The sequence below is a fragment of the Puma concolor genome, chromosome A2 (assembly GCF_028749965.1).
Source record: "Puma concolor isolate L17-30 chromosome A2, mPumCon1.1.hap2, whole genome shotgun sequence".
In the NCBI taxonomy this organism is placed as follows: Eukaryota; Metazoa; Chordata; class Mammalia; order Carnivora; family Felidae; genus Puma; species Puma concolor.
Genome location: NC_141668.1, coordinates 99,955,219 through 99,979,819, shown reverse-complemented (window position 1 = coordinate 99,979,819; position 24,601 = coordinate 99,955,219). Strand labels below are relative to the sequence as shown.

The 24,601-nt window shown below is 56.1% G+C and overlaps 1 protein-coding gene and 1 long non-coding RNA gene across 6 annotated transcripts in view; one reads left to right on the top strand and one right to left on the bottom strand.

The window, feature by feature from the left end:
• The window catches only part of LOC147583361 (uncharacterized), a 476,502-nt gene that overhangs the window by 407,428 nt on the left and 44,473 nt on the right, over positions 1-24,601 (bottom strand). The gene's annotated exons all lie outside the window — the stretch shown is intronic.
• LOC147583362 (ral guanine nucleotide dissociation stimulator-like) lies at positions 12,839-21,112 on the top strand. Of its 2 annotated transcripts, XR_015248138.1 has the most exons (4): positions 12,839-13,083; positions 16,015-16,143; positions 16,501-16,615; positions 19,403-19,678. XR_015248138.1 is itself a non-coding variant. In XM_086697058.1 (3 exons), exons 1-3 carry the CDS (start codon positions 17,033-17,035, stop codon positions 20,266-20,268), a joined length of 366 nt encoding a protein of 121 aa, XP_086553184.1. In that variant the 5' UTR covers positions 16,868-17,032; the 3' UTR covers positions 20,269-21,112. The 2 variants fall into 2 exon arrangements, 1 of the variants encoding a protein (XP_086553184.1); XM_086697058.1 differs by lacking the exons at positions 12,839-13,083; positions 16,015-16,143; positions 16,501-16,615 and adding exons at positions 16,868-17,134; positions 20,205-21,112 and having other exon boundaries at positions 19,403-19,602.

The following is a 24,601-nucleotide window of genomic DNA, read 5'->3' as shown; positions in this document are numbered from 1 at the left end:
CTGAGGATTCAAGGGGAGCCACAGGACTACCGTCCAGGGTGAGGAGGAGTAGAGAGACCAAGCAGTCAAGGCTTTCTACGAAACGAGCATCGAGGGCACGAACCTACGCAGCCCTGGAAGGAGAGCAGGGGGTCACGGCCAGATGGATCATCGAAGGCCAGTCCCAATGGGCAGCCTTCATCACGTGTCCTCACCTGAGGACTTGCAAAGAGGCACGCCCAGACTGGACCTGGTAGAAACAGGACTTACAGCAAAAGCACAAGACTGCTCTGTGGACTTCATGGTCATGGGAAGGACACCATCCCACAAGCCCCACCAAGGGACTCTGGACTCTGGGGACTTGGCCTTACTGTGTACCATCAGGACCTGTCAGGACTCTTTCAAGTGCACAAGGGAAGAGCAAACTAAGCCACAAACCTAGGAGAACAGAGATGCAAAACCTTTCTCCCCCCAGGGGCAACGTCAATGATCGCATGCTATACAAATGCAAATGACCTCTGCTAGCATTAGAAAGGTCACCAGTTTTCGGCCTCTTTATCAGTCTCATACCACAAGTGCACCAGGGTTCCATTGGCTCCACAGGGACCATTTGCCTGCATTCTCCGTGGGAGCAGCTTCCTATCCTACCAGAACCCTCGCGTGTGTCTCCCTGTCATGGCACGTACTGATACATACGAGAATGACGTTTCCCTTTCATTTTGAACTTTGTGCTGATGCCTCCCTCCTGGCTCCGCGTCTCCACCCAGAAGACCGTTTGGCTCAGTTTACATGGTGTGTGTGTGTGTGTGTGTGTGTGTGTGTGTGTGTGTGTGCATATACGTATATATACACATACACGAATACGTGTACGTATATGTAGACACGTATGCGTATGTACACAGGTATCCCTATGGACACACAGGTAGCTAGATGTATATATAAATGTAGCTGTTTTTTCTTTTGAAAATACACACTGAAAACTCTGTGGGCCGCTTGGATGACTCAGCTGGGTAATGGTCCGACTTCGGGTCACGTCAGGCTCTCAGGGTTCCTGAGCTGAGTCACGCCTAGTGCTCCGTGCTGACAGCTCAGAGCCTGGAACCTGATTCCCTTCTGGGTTTCCTCTCTCTCTCCCTGCCCCTCCCTCGCTTGTGCTCTCTCTGTCTCTCTCGCTTTCTCTCAGAGGTGAACGTTAAAAAAGAAACCAAAGCATGTGGCTCTGGATCTCGCCTCACGTCACGATCTCACAGTTTGTGAGGCTGAGCCTCCACAAGGAGCCCCACCTCAAGATGGGCGCCAACGATGCGGAGCCCGCTGGCCCTCCTCTCTCTCTCCCTCCCTGTCTGCCCTATCCCTGCTCACAGGCACACGTGCATGCGTCCACTCTCTCTCTGCCTCTCAGAATGAATGAAAGAAACAGAGAACCTCAAATGAGAACACTAAAGGAACACCGTCGAGTTCATGACTACAGCGAATGAATGGCTGTGCCCGTGGCCAGCACCTGCCCTGGGGAACGTTCTATTTCCTATTTGTTCATGTGTCTTCACTCTGGAGACACAGGGAGCCAGAGAGCAAGCCGGCAAGCCGGTGACCGCCAGTGGGGGAGGGGCAGAGAAGCAGAGACAGACACACGCAGAATCTGAAAACAGGCTCCAGGGCCTGAGCTGTGGGCACAGAGCCCAGCGCAGGGCTGGAACTCAGGAACCGCGATGGCGTGACCTGAGCCCAAGTCGGAAGCTCAACCCACTGAACCACCCAGGCGCCCGGGGAAGGTTCCATTCAGGAGTCCACTCTACCCATCCCCGCCCATTTGCGCAAGGTCAGAGCCCTTGCGACACATACCAGCAGGAAGGATGCTCTACAACTGTCCACAACCTGCCCTCTGTCTACCAAAGAGGCTACCCTGACGATACCTAGCAAACAGGGCGCTCCGATCAAAAGGCCCATGGATAAAGGTCATGCCTGCCTCCCCTCAGGGCCTGGTGACTCCCCAGGTTCCCCTTGCGGCGCACTCTGTCCCACTGGAAACGTCGTGGCTTTGGGTTCCAAGGTGCCCTGCAGCTGAGCACAGGCCACCGGGAACGACCTCACCGCAGCTACCTACCAGGAGACAGCTTCGCACCCTTCACCCTTCCTGCAGGCCCTGTGCTCAGGGTCTGGGACCAGCCAGGGCGCGGGTCACAAGCAGAGAACGTTAGCATTTGAGAACGCAGAAACGGCCTCGGTGTTCCCTACTCGGGGACCACGTTCACCACCTGGGCGCCTGCGACACTGGCAACTGGCACACAGGGCGACGGGGAGTGTGGACCGCATGAAATGAGGGCCCTCGGCCGCTTCTCCTGCAATTCAGAGGGGGAACTCGCAAAGGTCCCCTCAGTCACCAGCTCCCAAGAAGCCTCCCTGCGGAAGGGATGGTGCCATCAACAGCCTGTTCCTCCTTCCAGCCCTGCCTGGGTTTCAGGGGCACCACAGCACCGGCGGGGGGGGGGGGGGGGCGGGGGGGTGTCCTAGGAAGGTCCCGCTGACCCATGCCCCCCGCTGTGCCGCCACCCTCACTAAGAGCCCCGCATGTCACTCTCCAAAGTGTCTCAGGCTGGATGTGCAATGATAGGGTTCCCCGCAGAGAGCGTGACTCAGGCCCTAGAGCCTATTTTGCTGGATTCCCCGTTTGAGGGCACACGCACGTCTCCAAGCCCACCTCTGCTCGCAGGACAGGCACGCTAGGTGCAAATGCTTTCCCTGCCTCTCGACAGGCAGCAGTGGGAAAGCCAGCGGTGCAGCACGCTCATGTGGAGGCCGACTGCCTGCCTTCATGCCTCGAGTCCTCCCGCTTCACAGCACTGACCCCCGGCACACATTCTTTCACATCTTCCCTTGGAAATACGAACGGGGACGAGAGTCCTTGCCGAGGTACTCTGTGTCGTCTGCATAGATCTCTCAAGTGCTCAGAACAGTGCCTGGAACAGGCTAAGCCCTCTACCAAGGTGGGGTAAGACCAAGGAAAACAAACACGCATAGGCAGTCCCCTCCCTCGTGGCCAGCACCTAGGCAACTGCTGGGGATGGTGAGGCAGGGGAGGGATCCCTTCCTTCCCCCGACGGTGTCCGGCTCCCCCTCCCTCCTCAGGACTTCCCGCTGGCATCAACAAAACCTCCCTGCCTGATTCTGGGTGGAGCCGGCTAGGAACCCAGTGCCTCAGGGAGAGGCCCTCGCACATCTCCCTGGATACTCGCACGGGCTTCAGGTCAACAGACTCTGCCTCCTCACCTATATGGCAACAGGGACTGCACACCCGTGGAGCCGCTTCGGGACTTGCAAAGCATCAAAGGTGTTCGGACCACAACCAAGTTTCGAGGCCACGCACGGCGACCATGTTACCAAGGAAACCTCTCACATGGCGAGCTCATGGATCAATATCCATGCGATGACTTAGGCAGAATCATCACGGTAATCATGAAGGTAACGATACTCAAGGTCCCCATAATCTCCTTCATTCCGGAGAGACACAACTCACCCCTCGGGGACCAAACACACGCTCAGGAGCCTGAGCTGCTCCAAGTGGCCTACACCACACCATCTTCCTGAAAACATAAAGCACCAGTCAGCTCCATATGGAAGTGTGGGAAAGCCTCTGCTCTTAGGCCTTTGCTTTCAGTGAGGTCACAGTGCTGCCCTCAGGATGTTTTCAGCCTTTGAGACAGGATTGGAACTCTCTCGTGCAATGAGATATTCCCATGCAACAAAACGCATTCCTTGCCAAGAACTGGGTCCCTGACGCGGTCCGGACTCCACACGGGCCACAGCACCACACTCACGCACACACACTCCCCCCAACAACCGGGGAGAGGTACAACCCATGCAATGAAAGACCGTTTGCTCAAGACCTCATTTCCCAAGGAGGCTGAGAGAGGAGCACTGCCTGCTCCAGTACACACGCACTGGTTTCTAGGGACCCGGTGGGCTCCCAGTCACTTCTCCCTCGTGCTGCCTGGTGAGTCCCTGAGGAGACGCGATTGCCAAGGACTGAAACTCTTGAAACACGGAACGAATGCAAGACAGGAGGCGCTCCACGGAAACGGGAAGCACCACGCCCCACGGAGAGGAAGAACAAAACCCACCAGTCTGCCTTGGACAAGGAGCTTTTCCATCCACCTTCGTCGCCAGAGTGCGAAGAAGACGTTCCCACCCAACGTGTCCCAAAGAGATGACTTTGGACTCCATCCACAACACCCAGTTCTCTTCAGCACACATCTCCCATCAGGAAAGAGTCTGGACCACCCTCGAAAACACACAAGCGCCACTGATTCCTGGCTCCCGGGCTCCCACTTCATTGATGGAATGCACATTGCCTTCAGAGGTGAAGAGCTCAACAGGGAGTTGCACTTGCCCTCATCCAGACTCCTACCCCCTAGTCCCATTGACTCCCACGAGAGAGGACCCCCTTTCGCCACAAGCGGGGTGAGATCTCCCCCTCCCCATCAGAGGGTGCAACTCTGCCACCAGGGGCGGGGCGGGGCGCGGCGCGGCGGGCTGGGCAGGGCAGGAGAGCAGGTGCGGAGGGGGGAGGCAGGAGGCCTGTGTTCACCTGCTGCTTCCACTCTCAATCCCTTCAACACCGTCCCCTGCTGGCCTCCAGCAACTCAGGCCCACCACCCTGACTCTCCCTGGAATGTTTCTCTCGAGTCTCAGGTCCCTTGTACTTCATTTTCACAGGCAGGAATGATTCCTCCTGCTCATGGCTGCCACTTCCCTGGCCCTGCCTTGACACTTTCCCACAGCCGCCGGTCCACGCTTTCCTTCCTTCCTTCCTCCCTTCGTTCCTCCCTTCGTTCCTTCCCACCTCCACCCGCCAAACACCAACCCAGTCAGACCTCCATGGGCACTCAGGGCACCCCCCCTCTCGACCTGAGCCACTCACCACCGCCTGAGCCTAACCCCCTACTCGATCTGGGGCCCTCCTCTTCCAGGGAACCAGGGTCCAACCCAGAAAGCCCACTCCTGAGGCGTCCAGACCGCAGCCGCAAAGGAGCCCAAGAAGAAGCCCGGAGCCCCAGGGCGGGGGGAGGGTTCTCATGGGAGGGGAAGACAGAGAGGGGCAGAGGGGAAGGCCACGTGCGACCTCGTCGCTAGGGACCTTACCTTGGCAGCACCGCGACTGAGGCAGGTCCTGGAGGGAGGCTGTGTGTCTCAGCTGCTCCACCATTAGGCTTCTCCCAGATGGACTTTCAAGGGCGCCGGGGGGGCATCGCATCGCGCTCTGCCCCAGCCAGTGCTGGCACTCCACCAGCGCGGCCAAAGACCGAGGCGCCCGGGAAGCGCGTCCCGCGCCCTGGCCTCTGGCTCCAGGAGCAGCAGGAGCAGCAGGGCCGCCACCCTCCGAGGCTGGAGGCTCATGGCTCCCAGTCTTCTCCACGCGGGGCCCCGCCTGCGCTCCCGCCAGCGCTCCCGCGAGCGCTACCGCTACCCCTACCGCCAAAGCCATGGCTGCCGGGTCGCAGGCGCCAGGCAGCAGCATGTCCCAGGTCGGGGGCTGAGGTGGGCGTCCGTCCCTGGCTGGCCCAGACACTTGGGGGCTTGGGGCGGCAGGCGGGCTGGGAGCCAACTCACGGCACGGCTGCAGCCTCAGCTGTGTCCCTCACCGGGCTCCGGCCCTGGCCCACGCGCATGCGCGCGCTCGAGCGCGCGCTCCCGCACACCTGCTTGGGCCCAATATCCAAGCCGCCCCATCCCCCACCCCACCCCCACCCCCACCCCCCCACAGGGGGCACAGCTCCTGGGCACCAGGGTCTGCACCACCGCACCTCCCTGTGCCCACCAGATGCTCTGACCGACTGCCCGCCAGCCTGACAGCCGCGAGCCAGGCAGAGGGCTCCAGAGACCAGGCCAGTGGGACAGGGACCGGCAGGTGTCTCCTCCCAAGGTGGACACCTCCCTGTCACCCCTCAAGAGACCCAGGAACCTTTTGCATTGCTGGTTTCCCAGGGACGTGGCTGCACGTGAACCCAGTGATCCCTCTTGCATCCTAGGCCTCTGTGTTTCTTCTTCACTCTGCCTCCCATTCCCGCCAACCGTGGCCATCTACAGCCGTGCACCCTCCTCGCTCGTCACCCGTGACCGCAAGGGCAGCCCTAAGGGACAGGGAGACACGCTGGGCACACGAGACTCCTTCCACCTCCCTTCTTCATGAAAGGCCGGTGCTTTTCAGCTCTGCATGCCCTTCCCATGGCCCTACCTGGACCGCACCACCAGCGGTCCCACCCCTAAGTCCACCCTGCCACCGCTGACTGTGGCACGTCCTTCAACTCTGTGGAACCGCCTGTCCACCTCCACTACCTCCCAACCCCCGTGTTTTCTTCACAGTGTGCCTCAGATCCCAACTCCTCCGTGCCATTTTTCTTTTCTTGGGTTTCCATTGCTTTTCAACGTTTCTTTCTTTTGGTGAGAGAGAGAGGGAGAGAGAGAGAGAGAGAGGCCATCACCCATGCGATTGTGCAGCAAGCATCGACTGAACGTGCAAGGCGTACCAGACCCTGCTCTGGAGGGCCAGTGTGCAGAGGTGGGCAAGGAAACGTATGCCTGAGGATTCAAGGGGAGCCACAGGACTACCGTCCAGGGTGAGGAGGAGTAGAGAGACCAAGCAGTCAAGGCTTTCTACGAAACGAGCATCGAGGGCACGAACCTACGCAGCCCTGGAAGGAGAGCAGGGGGTCACGGCCAGATGGATCATCGAAGGCCAGTCCCAATGGGCAGCCTTCATCACGTGTCCTCACCTGAGGACTTGCAAAGAGGCACGCCCAGACTGGACCTGGTAGAAACAGGACTTACAGCAAAAGCACAAGACTGCTCTGTGGACTTCATGGTCATGGGAAGGACACCATCCCACAAGCCCCACCAAGGGACTCTGGACTCTGGGGACTTGGCCTTACTGTGTACCATCAGGACCTGTCAGGACTCTTTCAAGTGCACAAGGGAAGAGCAAACTAAGCCACAAACCTAGGAGAACAGAGATGCAAAACCTTTCTCCCCCCAGGGGCAACGTCAATGATCGCATGCTATACAAATGCAAATGACCTCTGCTAGCATTAGAAAGGTCACCAGTTTTCGGCCTCTTTATCAGTCTCATACCACAAGTGCACCAGGGTTCCATTGGCTCCACAGGGACCATTTGCCTGCATTCTCCGTGGGAGCAGCTTCCTATCCTACCAGAACCCTCGCGTGTGTCTCCCTGTCATGGCACGTACTGATACATACGAGAATGACGTTTCCCTTTCATTTTGAACTTTGTGCTGATGCCTCCCTCCTGGCTCCGCGTCTCCACCCAGAAGACCGTTTGGCTCAGTTTACATGGTGTGTGTGTGTGTGTGTGTGTGTGTGTGTGTGTGTGTGTGTGCATATACGTATATATACACATACACGAATACGTGTACGTATATGTAGACACGTATGCGTATGTACACAGGTATCCCTAAGGACACACAGGTAGCTAGATGTATATATAAATGTAGCTGTTTTTTCTTTTGAAAATACACACTGAAAACTCTGTGGGCCGCTTGGATGACTCAGCTGGGTAATGGTCCGACTTCGGGTCACGTCAGGCTCTCAGGGTTCCTGAGCTGAGTCACGCCTAGTGCTCCGTGCTGACAGCTCAGAGCCTGGAACCTGATTCCCTTCTGGGTATCCTCTCTCTCTCCCTGCCCCTCCCTCGCTTGTGCTCTCTCTGTCTCTCTTGCTTTCTCTCAGAGGTGAACGTTAAAAAAGAAACCAAAGCATGTGGCTCTGGATCTCGCCTCACGTCACGATCTCACAGTTTGTGAGGCTGAGCCTCCACAAGGAGCCCCACCTCAAGATGGGCGCCAACGATGCGGAGCCCGCTGGCCCTCCTCTCTCTCTCCCTCCCTGTCTGCCCTATCCCTGCTCACAGGCACACGTGCATGCGTCCACTCTCTCTCTGCCTCTCAGAATGAATGAAAGAAACAGAGAACCTCAAATGAGAACACTAAAGGAACACCGTCGAGTTCATGACTACAGCGAATGAATGGCTGTGCCCGTGGCCAGCACCTGCCCTGGGGAACGTTCTATTTCCTATTTGTTCATGTGTCTTCACTCTGGAGACACAGGGAGCCAGAGAGCAAGCCGGCAAGCCGGTGACCGCCAGTGGGGGAGGGGCAGAGAAGCAGAGACAGACACACGCAGAATCTGAAAACAGGCTCCAGGGCCTGAGCTGTGGGCACAGAGCCCAGCGCAGGGCTGGAACTCAGGAACCGCAAGGGCGTGACCTGAGCCCAAGTCGGAAGCTCAACCCACTGAACCACCCAGGCGCCCGGGGAAGGTTCCATTCAGGAGTCCACTCTACCCATCCCCGCCCATTTGCGCAAGGTCAGAGCCCTTGCAACACATACCAGCAGGAAGGATGCTCTACAACTGTCCACAACCTGCCCTCTGTCTACCAAAGAGGCTACCCTGACGATACCTAGCAAACAGGGCGCTCCGATCAAAAGGCCCATGGATAAAGGTCATGCCTGCCTCCCCTCAGGGCCTGGTGACTCCCCAGGTTCCCCTTGCGGCGCACTCTGTCCTACTGGAAACGTCGTGGCTTTGGGTTCCAAGGTGCCCTGCAGCTGAGCACAGGCCACCGGGAACGACCTCACCGCAGCTACCTACCAGGAGACAGCTTCGCACCCTTCACCCTTCCTGCAGGCCCTGTGCTCAGGGTCTGGGACCAGCCAGGGCGCGGGTCACAAGCAGAGAACGTTAGCATTTGAGAACGCAGAAACGGCCTCGGTGTTCCCTACTCGGGGACCACGTTCACCACCTGGGCGCCTGCGACACTGGCAACTGGCACACAGGGCGACGGGGAGTGTGGACCGCATGAAATGAGGGCCCTCGGCCGCTTCTCCTGCAATTCAGAGGGGGAACTCGCAAAGGTCCCCTCAGTCACCAGCTCCCAAGAAGCCTCCCTGCGGAAGGGATGGTGCCATCAACAGCCTGTTCCTCCTTCCAGCCCTGCCTGGGTTTCAGGGGCACCACAGCACCGGCGGGGGGGGGGGGGGCGGGGGGGTGTCCTAGGAAGGTCCCGCTGACCCATGCCCCCCGCTGTGCCGCCACCCTCACTAAGAGCCCCGCATGTCACTCTCCAAAGTGTCTCAGGCTGGATGTGCAATGATAGGGTTCCCCGCAGAGAGCGTGACTCAGGCCCTAGAGCCTATTTTGCTGGATTCCCCGTTTGAGGGCACACGCACGTCTCCAAGCCCACCTCTGCTCGCAGGACAGGCACGCTAGGTGCAAATGCTTTCCCTGCCTCTCGACAGGCAGCAGTGGGAAAGCCAGCGGTGCAGCACGCTCATGTGGAGGCCGACTGCCTGCCTTCATGCCTCGAGTCCTCCCGCTTCACAGCACTGACCCCCGGCACACATTCTTTCACATCTTCCCTTGGAAATACGAACGGGGACGAGAGTCCTTGCCGAGGTACTCTGTGTCGTCTGCATAGATCTCTCAAGTGCTCAGAACAGTGCCTGGAACAGGCTAAGCCCTCTACCAAGGTGGGGTAAGACCAAGGAAAACAAACACGCATAGGCAGTCCCCTCCCTCGTGGCCAGCACCTAGGCAACTGCTGGGGATGGTGAGGCAGGGGAGGGATCCCTTCCTTCCCCCGACGGTGTCCGGCTCCCCCTCCCTCCTCAGGACTTCCCGCTGGCATCAACAAAACCTCCCTGCCTGATTCTGGGTGGAGCCGGCTAGGAACCCAGTGCCTCAGGGAGAGGCCCTCGCACATCTCCCTGGATACTTGCACGGGCTTCAGGTCAACAGACTCTGCCTCCTCACCTATATGGCAACAGGGACTGCACACCCGTGGAGCCGCTTCGGGACTTGCAAAGCATCAAAGGTGTTCGGACCACAACCAAGTTTCGAGGCCACGCACGGCGACCATGTTACCAAGGAAACCTCTCACATGGCGAGCTCATGGATCAATATCCATGCGATGACTTAGGCAGAATCATCACGGTAATCATGAAGGTAACGATACTCAAGGTCCCCATAATCTCCTTCATTCCGGAGAGACACAACTCACCCCTCGGGGACCAAACACACGCTCAGGAGCCTGAGCTGCTCCAAGTGGCCTACACCACACCATCTTCCTGAAAACATAAAGCACCAGTCAGCTCCATATGGAAGTGTGGGAAAGCCTCTGCTCTTAGGCCTTTGCTTTCAGTGAGGTCACAGTGCTGCCCTCAGGATGTTTTCAGCCTTTGAGACAGGATTGGAACTCTCTCGTGCAATGAGATATTCCCATGCAACAAAACGCATTCCTTGCCAAGAACTGGGTCCCTGACGCGGTCCGGACTCCACACGGGCCACAGCACCACACTCACGCACACACACTCCCCCCAACAACCGGGGAGAGGTACAACCCATGCAATGAAAGACCGTTTGCTCAAGACCTCATTTCCCAAGGAGGCTGAGAGAGGAGCACTGCCTGCTCCAGTACACACGCACTGGTTTCTAGGGACCCGGTGGGCTCCCAGTCACTTCTCCCTCGTGCTGCCTGGTGAGTCCCTGAGGAGACGCGATTGCCAAGGACTGAAACTCTTGAAACACGGAACGAATGCAAGACAGGAGGCGCTCCACGGAAACGGGAAGCACCACGCCCCACGGAGAGGAAGAACAAAACCCACCAGTCTGCCTTGGACAAGGAGCTTTTCCATCCACCTTCGTCGCCAGAGTGCGAAGAAGACGTTCCCACCCAACGTGTCCCAAAGAGATGACTTTGGACTCCATCCACAACACCCAGTTCTCTTCAGCACACATCTCCCATCAGGAAAGAGTCTGGACCACCCTCGAAAACACACAAGCGCCACTGATTCCTGGCTCCCGGGCTCCCACTTCATTGATGGAATGCACATTGCCTTCAGAGGTGAAGAGCTCAACAGGGAGTTGCACTTGCCCTCATCCAGACTCCTACCCCCTAGTCCCATTGACTCCCACGAGAGAGGACCCCCTTTCGCCACAAGCGGGGTGAGATCTCCCCCTCCCCATCAGAGGGTGCAACTCTGCCACCAGGGGCGGGGCGGGGCGCGGCGCGGCGGGCTGGGCAGGGCAGGAGAGCAGGTGCGGAGGGGGGAGGCAGGAGGCCTGTGTTCACCTGCTGCTTCCACTCTCAATCCCTTCAACACCGTCCCCTGCTGGCCTCCAGCAACTCAGGCCCACCACCCTGACTCTCCCTGGAATGTTTCTCTGGAGTCTCAGGTCCCTTGTACTTCATTTTCACAGGCAGGAATGATTCCTCCTGCTCATGGCTGCCACTTCCCTGGCCCTGCCTTGACACTTTCCCACAGCCGCCGGTCCACGCTTTCCTTCCTTCCTTCCTCCCTTCGTTCCTCCCTTCGTTCCTTCCCACCTCCACCCGCCAAACACCAACCCAGTCAGACCTCCATGGGCACTCAGGGCACCCCCCCTCTCGACCTGAGCCACTCACCACCGCCTGAGCCTAACCCCCTACTCGATCTGGGGCCCTCCTCTTCCAGGGAACCAGGGTCCAACCCAGAAAGCCCACTCCTGAGGCGTCCAGACCGCAGCCGCAAAGGAGCCCAAGAAGAAGCCCGGAGCCCCAGGGCGGGGGGAGGGTTCTCATGGGAGGGGAAGACAGAGAGGGGCAGAGGGGAAGGCCACGTGCGACCTCGTCGCTAGGGACCTTACCTTGGCAGCACCGCGACTGAGGCAGGTCCTGGAGGGAGGCTGTGTGTCTCAGCTGCTCCACCATTAGGCTTCTCCCAGATGGACTTTCAAGGGCGCCGGGGGGGCATCGCATCGCGCTCTGCCCCAGCCAGTGCTGGCACTCCACCAGCGCGGCCAAAGACCGAGGCGCCCGGGAAGCGCGTCCCGCGCCCTGGCCTCTGGCTCCAGGAGCAGCAGGAGCAGCAGGGCCGCCACCCTCCGAGGCTGGAGGCTCATGGCTCCCAGTCTTCTCCACGCGGGGCCCCGCCTGCGCTCCCGCCAGCGCTCCCGCGTGCACTAACGGTACCCCAACCGCCAAAGCCACGGCTGCCGGGTCGCAGGCGCCAGGCAGCAGCATGTCCCAGGTCGGGGGCTGAGGTGGGCGTCAGTCCCTGGCTGGCCCAGACACTTGGGGGCTTGGGGCGGCAGGCGGGCTGGGAGCCAACTCACAGCACCGCTGAGACCTCAGCTGTGTCCCTCTCCAGGCTCCGGCCCTGGCCCACGCGCATGCGCGCCCACGCGCATGCGCGCACTCGCGCGCGCGCTCCCGCACACCTGCTTGGGCCCAGGATCCAAGCCGCCCCATCCCCCCACCCCCGCCACCCCACAGGGGGCACAGCTCCTGGGCACCAGGGTCTGCACCACCGCACCTCCCTGTGCCCACCAGATGCTCTGACCGACTGCCCGCCAGCCTGACAGCCGCGAGCCAGGCAGAGGGCTCCAGACACCAGGCCAGTGGGACAGGGACCGGCAGGTGTCTCCTCCCAAGGTGGACACCTCCCTGTCACCCCTCAAGAGACCCAGGAACCTTTTGCATTGCTGGTTTCCCAGGGACGTGGCTGCACGTGAACCCAGTGATCCCTCTTGCATCCTAGGCCTCTGTGTTTCTTCTTCACTCTGCCTCCCATTCCCGCCAACCGTGGCCATCTACAGCCGTGCACCCTCCTCGCTCGTCACCCGTGACCGCAAGGGCAGCCCTAAGGGACAGGGAGACACGCTGGGCACACGAGACTCCTTCCACCTCCCTTCTCCTTGAAAGGCCGGTGCTTTTCAGCTCTGCATGCCCTTCCCACGGCCCTACCTGGACCGCACCACCAGCGGTCCCACCCTCAAGTCCACCCTGCCACCGCTGACTGTGGCACGTCCTTCAACTCTGTGGAACCGCCTGTCCACCTCCACTACCTCCCAACCCCCGTGTTTTCTTCACAGTGTGCCTCAGATCCCAACTCCTCCGTGCCATTTTTCTTTTCTTGGGTTTCCATTGCTTTTCAACGTTTCTTTCTTTTGGTGAGAGAGAGAGAGAGAGAGAGAGAGGCCATCACCCATGCGATTGTGCAGCAAGCATCGACTGAACGTGCAAGGTGTACCAGACCCTGCTCTGGTCGGCGAAGTGTAAGTGAACACAGATATATGGAATTCTTCCCATTTAACTGGCTAACTGGGCTGCAGTTTCAATATTTACACTATACTTGCGGTCATGTGGTTTATGAGTTTTCGTACTTGAAAACAATCCATCTTAAGAGGCACTTCATTGACTTCTCAACCACCAGTCGTTTACTTTCTACTGGCCTAGATCTTAATGGAATTTCTTTAAATGTTTTTGAATGGTTATTTATTTTTGAGACAGAGGGAGACAAAGCGTGAGTGGGGGAGGGGCAGAGAGAGAGGGAGACACAGAAACGGAAACAGCCTGTCAGCACAGAGCCCGATGCGGGGCTCGAACCCACGAACCGTGAGATCATGTTCTGAGACGAAGGCGGACGCTCAACCCACGGAGCCACCCTGGCGCCCCGAGACTCTCATATATCTTACTACTATATGTCTGTAAACTCACTAATTACGATTTTTTACTTATTGTTTTCCTAATTCTTGTATTTAAAAGTCAATGATCCTTCACTTCTTAAAGATATTCAGAGATAGCGATACAACGTCACATTCATTAATATGTAGACATCACACACAAACACACACATAGATGTTTACTCTTCTTACTTCCTTCATACAATGTGTCCCGGAGGAAGAATATTTTCCTGCAGCTCAGGAATTACCTTCGTGTGTTTTGTGGTGCATTTGTAGGGATGCATTTTCTACGATTTGTGCGACATAGGTTCTCACAGATCACTACTTAAAAATCCGTGCCTTTAAAACAAGGAATCAGTGAAAAGGTGGATATTTTAGGCACTCTAGACCAGGCTGATAACATGCTCCCAGGTGCATTTCCTTGTTCTCTTTCCCCTTTATCGCCCCTTGTGCTGCTGGTTGTGCAAGTACCTGATATCCTCGGGAGGGACAAGGGACAAAATGGAGGAACTCTGGGGTCCTCAGTGACCACATGAAGGACTTTAGTCTCCAATCTAAACACACACCCAGCTCTGTCATGTGAGGAAATCTATGGGGACATGCTTTTAGAAATGTGGCGCGTTCTCTGGTAATTCAGCATAAGCTCATACACGTACGAAATGTTAACCCGCAAGATAACTTAGAGATCAGTCTAGTTCCATGAAAATTGGCTGTTTCAGTCAGTGGGGCATGAGACTCTTGATCTTGGAGTGTGATTTCACGCCCCAAATTACGACTAGAGTGGACTCAACAGATATACGATAAAATAAGTATTGGAAAATGACCCAGGTAAATTAGGCTACGATGACTGAGCTGCTAATTGGTGGGTGGGATCCCTTTACGTCCTCAGTCAGCCCCCGGGAATGAGCATCTGAGCATTCACATAGTGCCAGTGCTGGTAAGGCAGCCACGTCTTCCCTCTAGGAGTTCAAGGTCTAGCCAGGAAGATGGAAAGAACACGAAACAAAAATGGGAATGACATGAGCAAGGACTCCATAGAAAACTTCAAGGTGCGACAACTGGGTCCTGAGCTCCCCCAGGGGAGGGTCTGACAAGGCTGTGCTGAGGAAACGTTAATATTTCCTGCCGCAGTGCAAGAACGAGTCAGCCCTGCACAAGTCGAGGGTATGTAGCCCGGCAGAAGGCACAGTGCGGCGGACACTCGGAGGCAGGGGTCGTTGTTTCAGAGGGGACGTGTGAAAGGAGACCGGGGAGACCGGAAAGAGCTGCGGAGGACAGCAGAGAGGGAGGGTGAGGAGGGCCAGGGCCTGGGGCAGGAGGACGTTGTCCCTACTCTGCTCTAGCGCCGTGGGACAATATTCCCCCACCCTTACTGGCTTCCCCATCAACTTCCCACCTCACAGGCCCAGGGAACCAGGAGTTCAGCAGGGCTCAGCTGAGCGCTCCTGCCAGAGCCTCTCAGGAGCTTGGGGCTGCTGTCATCACTCAGACAGAACCTGCTTCACTCAACCCCTGAGCCCACTTCAGGGTGGTGGCAGGATTCAGTCCACATCGAGTGCCTTAGTTCTTCCCTGTCTGTCGTTGTCTCTCAGGGCTAGGCTGTGTGTACCTGTCCATGTCACGACTCAACACGGGGGTTGGTCCCCACTGTCAGGAGCTGAGAGACAACACAGAGAGTGACAGTGAGCACGTGGCCGTGCCATGCACATTTTATCACCTAAACTTGTTTGGTCTGGGGTCACGGTGCCACCTTCTTTGCAACAGAAATCAAACACTACGTCCATACCACACTCCAGGAAGGAAATCCCACAAGGATGTGTTGACAGGATGTGGGCATCCCAGGGAGCCACTGAGGGGAGGAGTAAGTGGAGACCCTGCCAGGGTCAGTGCCTTGCCCAGAATCACAGACTGGTGTAAAGTCAGAAGCCAAGTTGGGCATGACCCCAACTTCATGTCCTCACAATGGGGTCCTGGATTCGACCCAGGATTTCGGAGGGGGTCTGAAAAAGGATGTGTTACTGTCACTGGGTGAAGACACGGAGGTGGTGTGGGGGTGAGGCTGAAGAGGAGCGTCACAGAAGACATCCCGGCACGTTCTTCCCTGAGGAGGACCCCCAGGCCAGGGCAACCCACTGAGTGCCACCCTGTCCCCATCGTATGTACCCAGTGGAAAGGCAGGGAATGGCTCGTGGCACACTACTGACAAAGTCTACGTAAATGAGAGTTCTGTCCTACTAGGCCCCGACTCCAATCCCTTCTGTAGGGATTGCTTTAGAAAGTAGAGAACCTAAGCTCCTAGGAAATGTTTGGCCATCCTTCCCTAGGTGGGGATGTGACCTTCTGGGACCCCAGAAAACAAGCACTGGTAAACACACATACACACACACACTCACGCACGTACGCACACCTGGAAGGACTGTGGGCTGGGATCAGAGGAGCAGCAGAATCAGAGGAGGTGAGAAGTTGAAGTCAATGTGGTTGGATAAACTTCCAACAGGTGACACCGCTGCTCCAATTTCACAGGTATCATCCCACATATGCCTGAGGACATCCTGAGGACATCCTGAGGACATGCTAGAATGATCTCCATTGGGCGGAAAAGACACGGACCATCCCTGAGAAGCACAGTCGCGAATCTGGGACCAGAAAGAGGTAAGAAAGAAGAGTTCTGTCTCAACCCAGATAGGTCTCACAGCTGGGACCCTGGCTGCCCCAGACCTTCCCAGGGGACTGTGGAGAGGGGTGCATTGGTGGAACTGTGTACCGATGTGACATTTCATGGAGAATGGGGGTGAGCAGTCAGCAAAGAGAGGACTATTTGCAAAGGTGTTATCCCACAGGGGGACTCAGGAGGTGGATCCTAGGCAGTGACATCACTTTGCTCACAATGGGCCCCAGGAAAGCTTGGAACTCCTGTAACCTGGCACCCATGTTCTAGGAAGGTCCCATACCAGGCTCACTTGCCTACAGACCCAGAGACTTTAGGATGTTCTCTTGTTGTTTTCCCAGGTACCGGGGCTCTGGATGCCAGAAACCCCAGTGCGCAGGATTACTCAGAGGTTGCAGAGGTTTCCTTAACCCATGCTGGCGATGCCTCACGATGTTTTCCAGGACGTCACATAAGGTAACACAGAGCAGCCCAGAGCAGGCCAGGTCAGGTCAGGTCACAGCTCGGAGCCTTCCCTGGGCACCCCCATCCCCTCATGTTCTGTTTCGGGGAAAGGGGGACATGGGGGCCGGTCCTCCCCGGGACCGGAGCAGGTTCGATGGCAGTGGATGCACGTGTCATGCTGGGAAGGAGGGAAAAGGGATCTCTGAGGTGCCTCTAACCTGTAACAGGTTGAATCCAAGGCCCTCAAGCCACCTTGCTTCTCTCCTCCGTGGGGGAGGTGAGTGCACACTGTGGTGTCGTACCTGGAATGAATTCATATGGGTCTGAGGACAAGTGAAAGCAAGCAGACACGGCTTTGAGGACTCCTGCCTGCCTGCCTGCCTGCCTGCCTGGCTGCCTGCCTGCTGGGCACTGTCTTTACAGAGCCACATGCCACAGATGGAGGAGAAGCTGAATGAGAGCCCCTGCTCTACTTCCCTGAAGGAAAGGAGGAAGCCCCATGCCATCAGCAGGAAGCCGCGCTGGCTCAGGGTGAGTGCAGGTACCAGGGAAACCCAACACCCAGGGCCCAGAAAACACACTGCTGCTCCCCTGGTAGCTCTCGGAGACTCCTGGTCCCAGATGAACCTGGAACCCCATCTGCTCCCCAAACATGCCCTCAGGGCCCAGCCCCTGCAACGGCCAGACACAACGTCACTCTCCACTTAATTGGAAGAAGATCAGAGAAGAGGCGTGAGACCATTTCACGTCCCATTCTGTCTAGAATATATTGGCATTGTTGTACACGTTTCCCCGACGAACGTTCCCAGGTGTCCCGGTTCGCCCGACCATCCTTCCACACCTTCTCCACGTCTGACACACGTTCGTGGGAGCAGGGAGATTTTTACCCAAAGGCCATGGGGCTCAGTGCATTATGTCTAATGCTCTGCACTTTGGTCGCCAAGTAACACGCCCCTGGGGCCCCTCCAGTCAGGAGCAAGGGCCTTACCACCTAGACAACATTCTGGAAATGTGACCACTCACCTCACCCATTCAACCCTTCACAAATGGGGGATTGTGACAGCATTCCCTTCTCTTGCCATGTCACAGTGCTGCACTGAACATCCTACATGTCCTATTATCCTGATCCAACCTCTGCCAGGTACTGTCCCTCTCTTCGGATACCCAGAATGGACTGTACTGTTAGAAATCACAGGGACGCTGCTGTTCATGCAGGGAGGTGCCGTGCATACTCATCTAACAATCTGACCTGAGATTCTTTTTCCTTGATGGTTTTTTAAAAAAAAATATTTGAAATTTATTGCCAAACTGGTTTCCATACAACACCCAGTGCTCATCCCAACACGTGCCCTCCTCAGTACCCATCACCCACGCTCCCCTCCCTCCCACCCCCCATCAGCTCTCAGTTTGTTCTCAGTTTTTAGGAGTCTCTTATGCTTTGGCTCTCTCCCACTCTAAGCTCTTTTTTTTTCTTCCCCTCCTCCATGTGTTCCTGTTAAGTTTTTCAGGATCCACAAAAGAGTGGACACATATGGTATCTGTCTTTCCTTGTATGGCTTATTTCACTTAGCATAACACTCTCCAGTTCCATCCACGTTGCTACAAAGGGCCATATTTCATTCTTTCTCATTGCCACGTAGTACTCCATTGTGTACATAAGCCACAATTTCTTTTTTTTTTTTTTTTTTTTTAAATTTTTTTTTTTTCAACATTTATTTATTTTTGGGACAGAGAGAGACAGAGCATGAACGGGGGAGGGGCAGAGAGAGAGGGAGACACAGAATCGGAAACAGGCTCCAGGCTCTGAGCCATCAGCCCAGAGCCCGACGCGGGGCTCGAACTCACGGACCGCGAGATCGTGACCTGGCTGAAGTCGGACGCCTAACCGACTGCGCCACCCAGGCGCCCCAAGCCACAATTTCTTTATCCACTTATCAGTTGATGGACATTTAGGCTCTTTCCATAATTTGGCGATTGTTGAGAGTGCTGCTATAAACATTGGGGTACAAGTGCCCCTCTGCATCAGCACTCCTGTATCCCTTGGGTAAATTCCTAGCAGTGCTACTGCTGGGTCATAGGGTAGGTCTATTTTTAATTGTTTGGAACCTCCACACTGTTTTCCAGAGCGGCTGCAGCAGTTTGCATTCCCACCAACAGTGCAAGAGGGTTCCCGTTGCTCCACATCCTCTCCAGCATCTATGGTCTCATGATTTGTTCATTTTGGCCACTCTGACTGGCGTGACGTGATAGCTGAGTGTGGTTTGATTTGTATTTCCCTGATGGGGAGCGACGTTGAGCGGCTTTTCATGTGCCTGTTGGCCATCAGGATGTCTTCTTTAGACAAGTGTCTATTCATGTTTTCTGCCCACTTCTTCAGTGGATTGTTTGTTTTTCAGGTGTGGAGTTTGGTGAGCTCTTTATACATTTTGGATACTAGCCCTTTGTCCGATATGTCATTTGCAAATACCTTTTCCTAATCCATTGGTGGCTTTGAGTTTTGTTGGTTGTTTCCTCTGCTGTGCAGAAGCTTTTATCTTCATGAGGTCCCATAGTTCATTCCTGCTTTTAATTCCCTCGCCTGTGGGGATGTCTGATCGGAGATCCTAACGTGTTCAGCCATTTCCCACCTCAAATTCTCGTGTGCATGCCAACATCCTTCTTCAGACACTGGGCACCCAGGTCTCATTCTTGCCACAAGTCACTGACGGCTTGGGGGTTTGGTCTGCATTCTGGACCCCAAGCCTCCTGATGTCCATGGTGCTGTGTCTGACTCTGTGTCCCTCCTGTGTTCTACCTCAGGGTATGAACATCTCACCCATGCCCGACAATGAGAACCGTGAGGAAGGGACCATCGAAGGAAGTTGGATGCTACTGGTACAGCGAGTGGAGCACCTGGTACCTGCTTTCCTGGGTAGAGACCCCTCCTACCTCTTCACATTCTTGAGCACGTACAGAGCTTTTGCTACCACCCAGCAGGTCCTGGAAATACTGTTTATGAGGTGAGCACCCTGCCCTTCACAGCCCAGTGTGTGATTCAGCCCCTGAAAGCTCTGAGTCTCAGGAAAGTCACCAAACGTCCTGGCGTCTCACATTGTGCCTCTGATCCGGGTGGAAACACTCCAGGTCCTCAGTGGGGGCACTGCAGGGAAAGTCACCCTGGCCTGTGGAAGGCTCCGCTGGCAGGGCTGCGTCTCTGCTGGGTCATCTTTGTCCTCTTGCCCACGATCAACTCTCTGCCTCATCCCTCACTGTCGCCAGGTGTTGAGTTGGGCTGTTTTCCCATTGGAAAAGGAGATTGGAGGCTCTATCTGTGTGTCTGAGTCCTGGCTCAAACCAGTCAAGGATGCCCAGGATGAGCAGGACGCCCAGACCCACACCAATATGTGTGATGGAGCTGACTGGGGCCCTATCATTCTTCAAACACGCAGGAAGCCCCACTAGGTGCAGGCACTTCTGTAGGAGCTCACTGGGATCCAATGCGCAGAGCGGACAGTACCCTCCCCTCCAGAGCTCCATTCTAGTCAGCAGTCAGTGACTCTGGATAGGACAAGACGTAGCATCCACACGACAGCTCATATGATGTCCTTCTGGCCTCCTCCAGATACGGAGGCTTCCATTCGGAGGCTGAGGACGATGGCGGACCCCGGGAGCAGGAGAAACTGTGAGTAGGCTGAGCTCAGGCTGGAGGGCCTTCCTTCTCCAAGAGGGCAGTGCTGAGACTGTGCGTGGGAGGGGCTGCAGGACCCAGCATCCCACACGTCTGAGAGTCCTGTGAGAGGGCAAAGTTCTGAGGGCTTTCTCTTGGAAGCAAGGAAAGGGGTCCTGTCCTGTCTGGTAGAGGATGGGCTGTGGGCACAGGGAGGCCCCAGAGGGCGCCAGAGGACCGCGTCAGCCCCTTAGAGAGTCCAACCCCGTCCCCTCCCACTCACAGCCTTGCCTAGACCCCCATCAGGGGACCCAGAATAACGGTTTTGGGGAGCATCACGCTCACCACCTTGGGGAACATCCACAGTGCGTGCTTAGCAAGGGTACAGGAGACACAGTGAGGGCTCAAAGAGCACATATCACCCACACGATGGGAGAACGGTGTCAGCGGGAGGACACCCACATGTGCACTGAGTGCATGAGGCAGCACAGAGGCACAGGTCGTCACGTTGAAGGCATCAGGAGGGTCCCAGCAAGCCCAGGTAAGAGACAGAGTCCCCTTGTCCCGTATTTGCGCAGATTTTCATGGAGCGCTAGGGTATGCAGTGAAGGCACTCACTCACCCCGACACCACCCCTCCACTCACGCACGGACTTGAATTCCAGTGGCAGGTAGGCAGCGGGACACAGCGAGGAGTCTGGCTGGCTTCCCCAAGAAGGACAGAGACGACCACATCATTGGTGAAGGGGTTCCCGTCAAACAGAATCTTGACGGTCCCTCTTCAGTGACCAGGTCTCTCGTAGGCGGGACTGCCAACTCACAGGTGGACAACGTATAGAACCACCCTCTGGACATCCAGGAGCAGGAGGCATAGAGGCCGGGTCCCACAGGCCTGTCCTGAGACATCAGTGGGAGGAACACCCCATGGTGATTGTTCTGGCTACTTTTGTATCCCCAGGGCCATCTCCTCCATCCTGGGCACCTGGCTGGATCACTACCCCGAGGAATTTTTCCGGCCTCCAGACTTCACCAGCTTGAAGCTGCTGCGGGCGTATGTAAGGGTCCACATGCCGGGCTCCGAGCTGCAGCGCCGCGCCCGCCTTCTCTACTCATGGCGGAAACACCGTGAGCCCAATGAGCCAGAGTCTCCGGGCGAGGAGGACTCTGGGTGGGAGATGTGGGCGTGTGGAGGGGACGGGCTATGCCACGGAGAACACGTGTCCTGAGACTGCAGGTGGGCCAGGCGTAGGGACTAGTCTCAGATCACTGTTCCATTAGCCTGCCGTCTGGGAGATTTCCTCCTGGTGGGTTCTTTGACTCAGATGACAATGTGTGCGGGAGAGGTTTCCTGCCATGGAATGGCAATCACGGTCATGACACTTTCTATTCTTGAAGCTTTGGCAGCAGCTCTAGAGCCCCGTCCAGACGTGCCTGGGGAGCGAGCCCCCGCTATCTCTGTGGTGCCCACTGCAGCCTCGCGGCCCACGCTGCCTGAAGCCACCAGTTCTCCTGGAGCTCAGCGCGTACGAGAATCGGAGACCCTCACTGCAGCGTCCCCACCAGGACAGGAGGTACTCCCAGCTCTGGCTGACAGTCAGGAGCTGGAAGAGCCACCTGCCCCTTTGGTGGCCCCAGAGCATGAGCAGCCCCCAGCCCCAGCCGGCGGGGTCACGGAAGGGCTGGAGCAACCACCTCCTGCAGCTGAGCAACCAGCCTCAGCTCCCCAACAGCGGCTCATGTCGGCTGCAGCCCCAAAGGAGGAATTCCCTGACCTTGTCATTGCGTTCTTTGTCATTTTAGTATTGGGTATAGAGGTATTAGGTGTCCTTATATACTATCGGTTTATACTTAAAACATAATTTAAGTTTCAAAAAATTTACTCTGATCCTGTGAAATTACAACTTCAAGGATCAGTACGTACATTCGCAGGATTTTACACCCGTGACCTCTATGTACTCCTAGAACATTTCCATCACAGAGACACGTGCACTACTAATCACCCACGGCTCATTCCCTCACCCCAGTCTCTGCAACCAGCGATCTCCGTTTCTGCTGCTTTAGCTCCTCTGGGATTTCCATGTGTGTGCAAACACACAACATGGCCTGTTGTGTCTGGCTACATGACAGGAGACTGATTAATAATTGCTTAAATATTCAATGGCACTAATATTTTTTTATGACAGAGGAATAGTCCTCAAAGAACAAAGATTAGGTGAAGCCCCCACTTGAAATATCTTCATTAGCTGGCATGGGGACCCTCTGAGGTTTGACACAAGAGCAGAAGCCAGAAGACAAATGTCTGGACCAGAGCGAATACCTTGAAAATCTTTCATTTTCCTCGACTGGCCATGGTGATATTGGTCTAACGTGCATATTATAAAACTACCCAAATGAAACCGTCAATATGCCATTTACGCTAATCTATTAGGCAGTAAAGTATAAAGTTCTGGAAGGGTTCCTACAGGTGACACGTATTCAGTAAAATGAAGATTTAAATAATGAGGACAGGCACCAAGGTGGCTCAATGGGCGAGTTTCCGAGTCGACTTTGGCTCAGGTCACGATCTCATGGTTCTTGAGATCAAGTCCCAAGTCAGGCTCTGCAATGACAGCTTGAAGCCCTCCCTGGTCAGGATTCCCCTTCTTCCTCTTTCCAAAAAACTAAATAGGAAACAACAAATACATACGGCAAAAAAAATGTATATTCTTTGAAGAAATAATGGCCCCCAAGACACTCCTTTGGCTTTGAGTGCAGCAGGTGACTGTGTTTGTGTTCACGAGTAGTGTGACAGGTTGGGCATCCATCCAGGACTATGGTCTTGTACTATGGGATGTCGCCACAGTGGACAGGCAGAGTCCTGTCCCCTTCTGCATTCTCAGGGGCCACACATCATCCTTTACTCTGTGTCTCCAGAAGCTGAATGACCGGGCCAATTCCAATATTTTGTCTCTCATCACTGTACACAAGGAGACATGTGTACCGAAACTCTCCCTTTCTGTAGGAATGGACCATGGAAGGAGGCCGGATGCTACTGGTACAGCGAGTGGAGCACCTGGTACCTGCTTTCCTGGGTAGAGACCCCTCCTACCTCTTCACATTCTTGAGCACGTACAGAGCTTTTGCTACCACCCAGCAGGTCCTGGAAATACTGTTTATGAGGTGAGCACCCTGCCCTTCACAGCCCAGTGTGTGATTCAGCCCCTGAAAGCTCTGAGTCTCAGGAAAGTCACCAAACGTCCTGGCGTCTCACATTGTGCCTCTGATCCGGGTGGAAACACTCCAGGTCCTCAGTGGGGGCACTGCAGGGAAAGTCACCCTGGCCTGTGGAAGGCTCTGCTGGCAGGGCTGCGTCTCTGCTGGGTCATCTTTGTCCTCTTGCCCACGATCAACTCTCTGCCTCATCCCTCACTGTCGCCAGGTGTTGAGTTGGGCTGTTTTCCCATTGGAAAAGGAGATTGGAGGCTCTATCTGTGTGTCTGAGTCCTGGCTCAAACCAGTCAAGGATGCCCAGGATGAGCAGGACGCCCAGACCCACACCAATATGTGTGATGGAGCTGACTGGGGCCCTATCATTCTTCAAACACGCAGGAAGCCCCACTAGGTGCAGGCACTTCTGTAGGAGCTCACTGGGATCCAATGCGCAGAGCGGACAGTACCCTCCCCTCCAGAGCTCCATTCTAGTCAGCAGTCAGTGACTCTGGATAGGACAAGACGTAGCATCCACACGACAGCTCATATGATGTCCTTCTGGCCTCCTCCAGATACGGAGGCTTCCATTCGGAGGCTGAGGACGATGGCGGACCCCGGGAGCAGGAGAAACTGTGAGTAGGCTGAGCTCAGGCTGGAGGGCCTTCCTTCTCCAAGAGGGCAGTGCTGAGACTGTGCGTGGGAGGGGCTGCAGGACCCAGCATCCCACACGTCTGAGAGTCCTGTGAGAGGGCAAAGTTCTGAGGGCTTTCTCTTGGAAGCAAGGAAAGGGGTCCTGTCCTGTCTGGTAGAGGATGGGCTGTGGGCACAGGGAGGCCCCAGAGAGCGCCAGAGGACCGCGTCAGCCCCTTAGAGAGTCCAACCCCGTCCTCTCCCACTCACAGCCTTGCCTAGACCCCCATCAGGGGACCCAGAATAACGGTTTTGGGGAGCATCACGCTCACCACCTTGGGGAACATCCACAGTGCGTGCTTAGCAAGGGTACAGGAGACACAGTGAGGGCTCAAAGAGCACATATCACCCACACGATGGGAGAACGGTGTCAGCGGGAGGACACCCACATGTGCACTGAGTGCATGAGGCAGCACAGAGGCACAGGTCGTCACGTTGAAGGCATCAGGAGGGTCCCAGCAAGCCCAGGTAAGA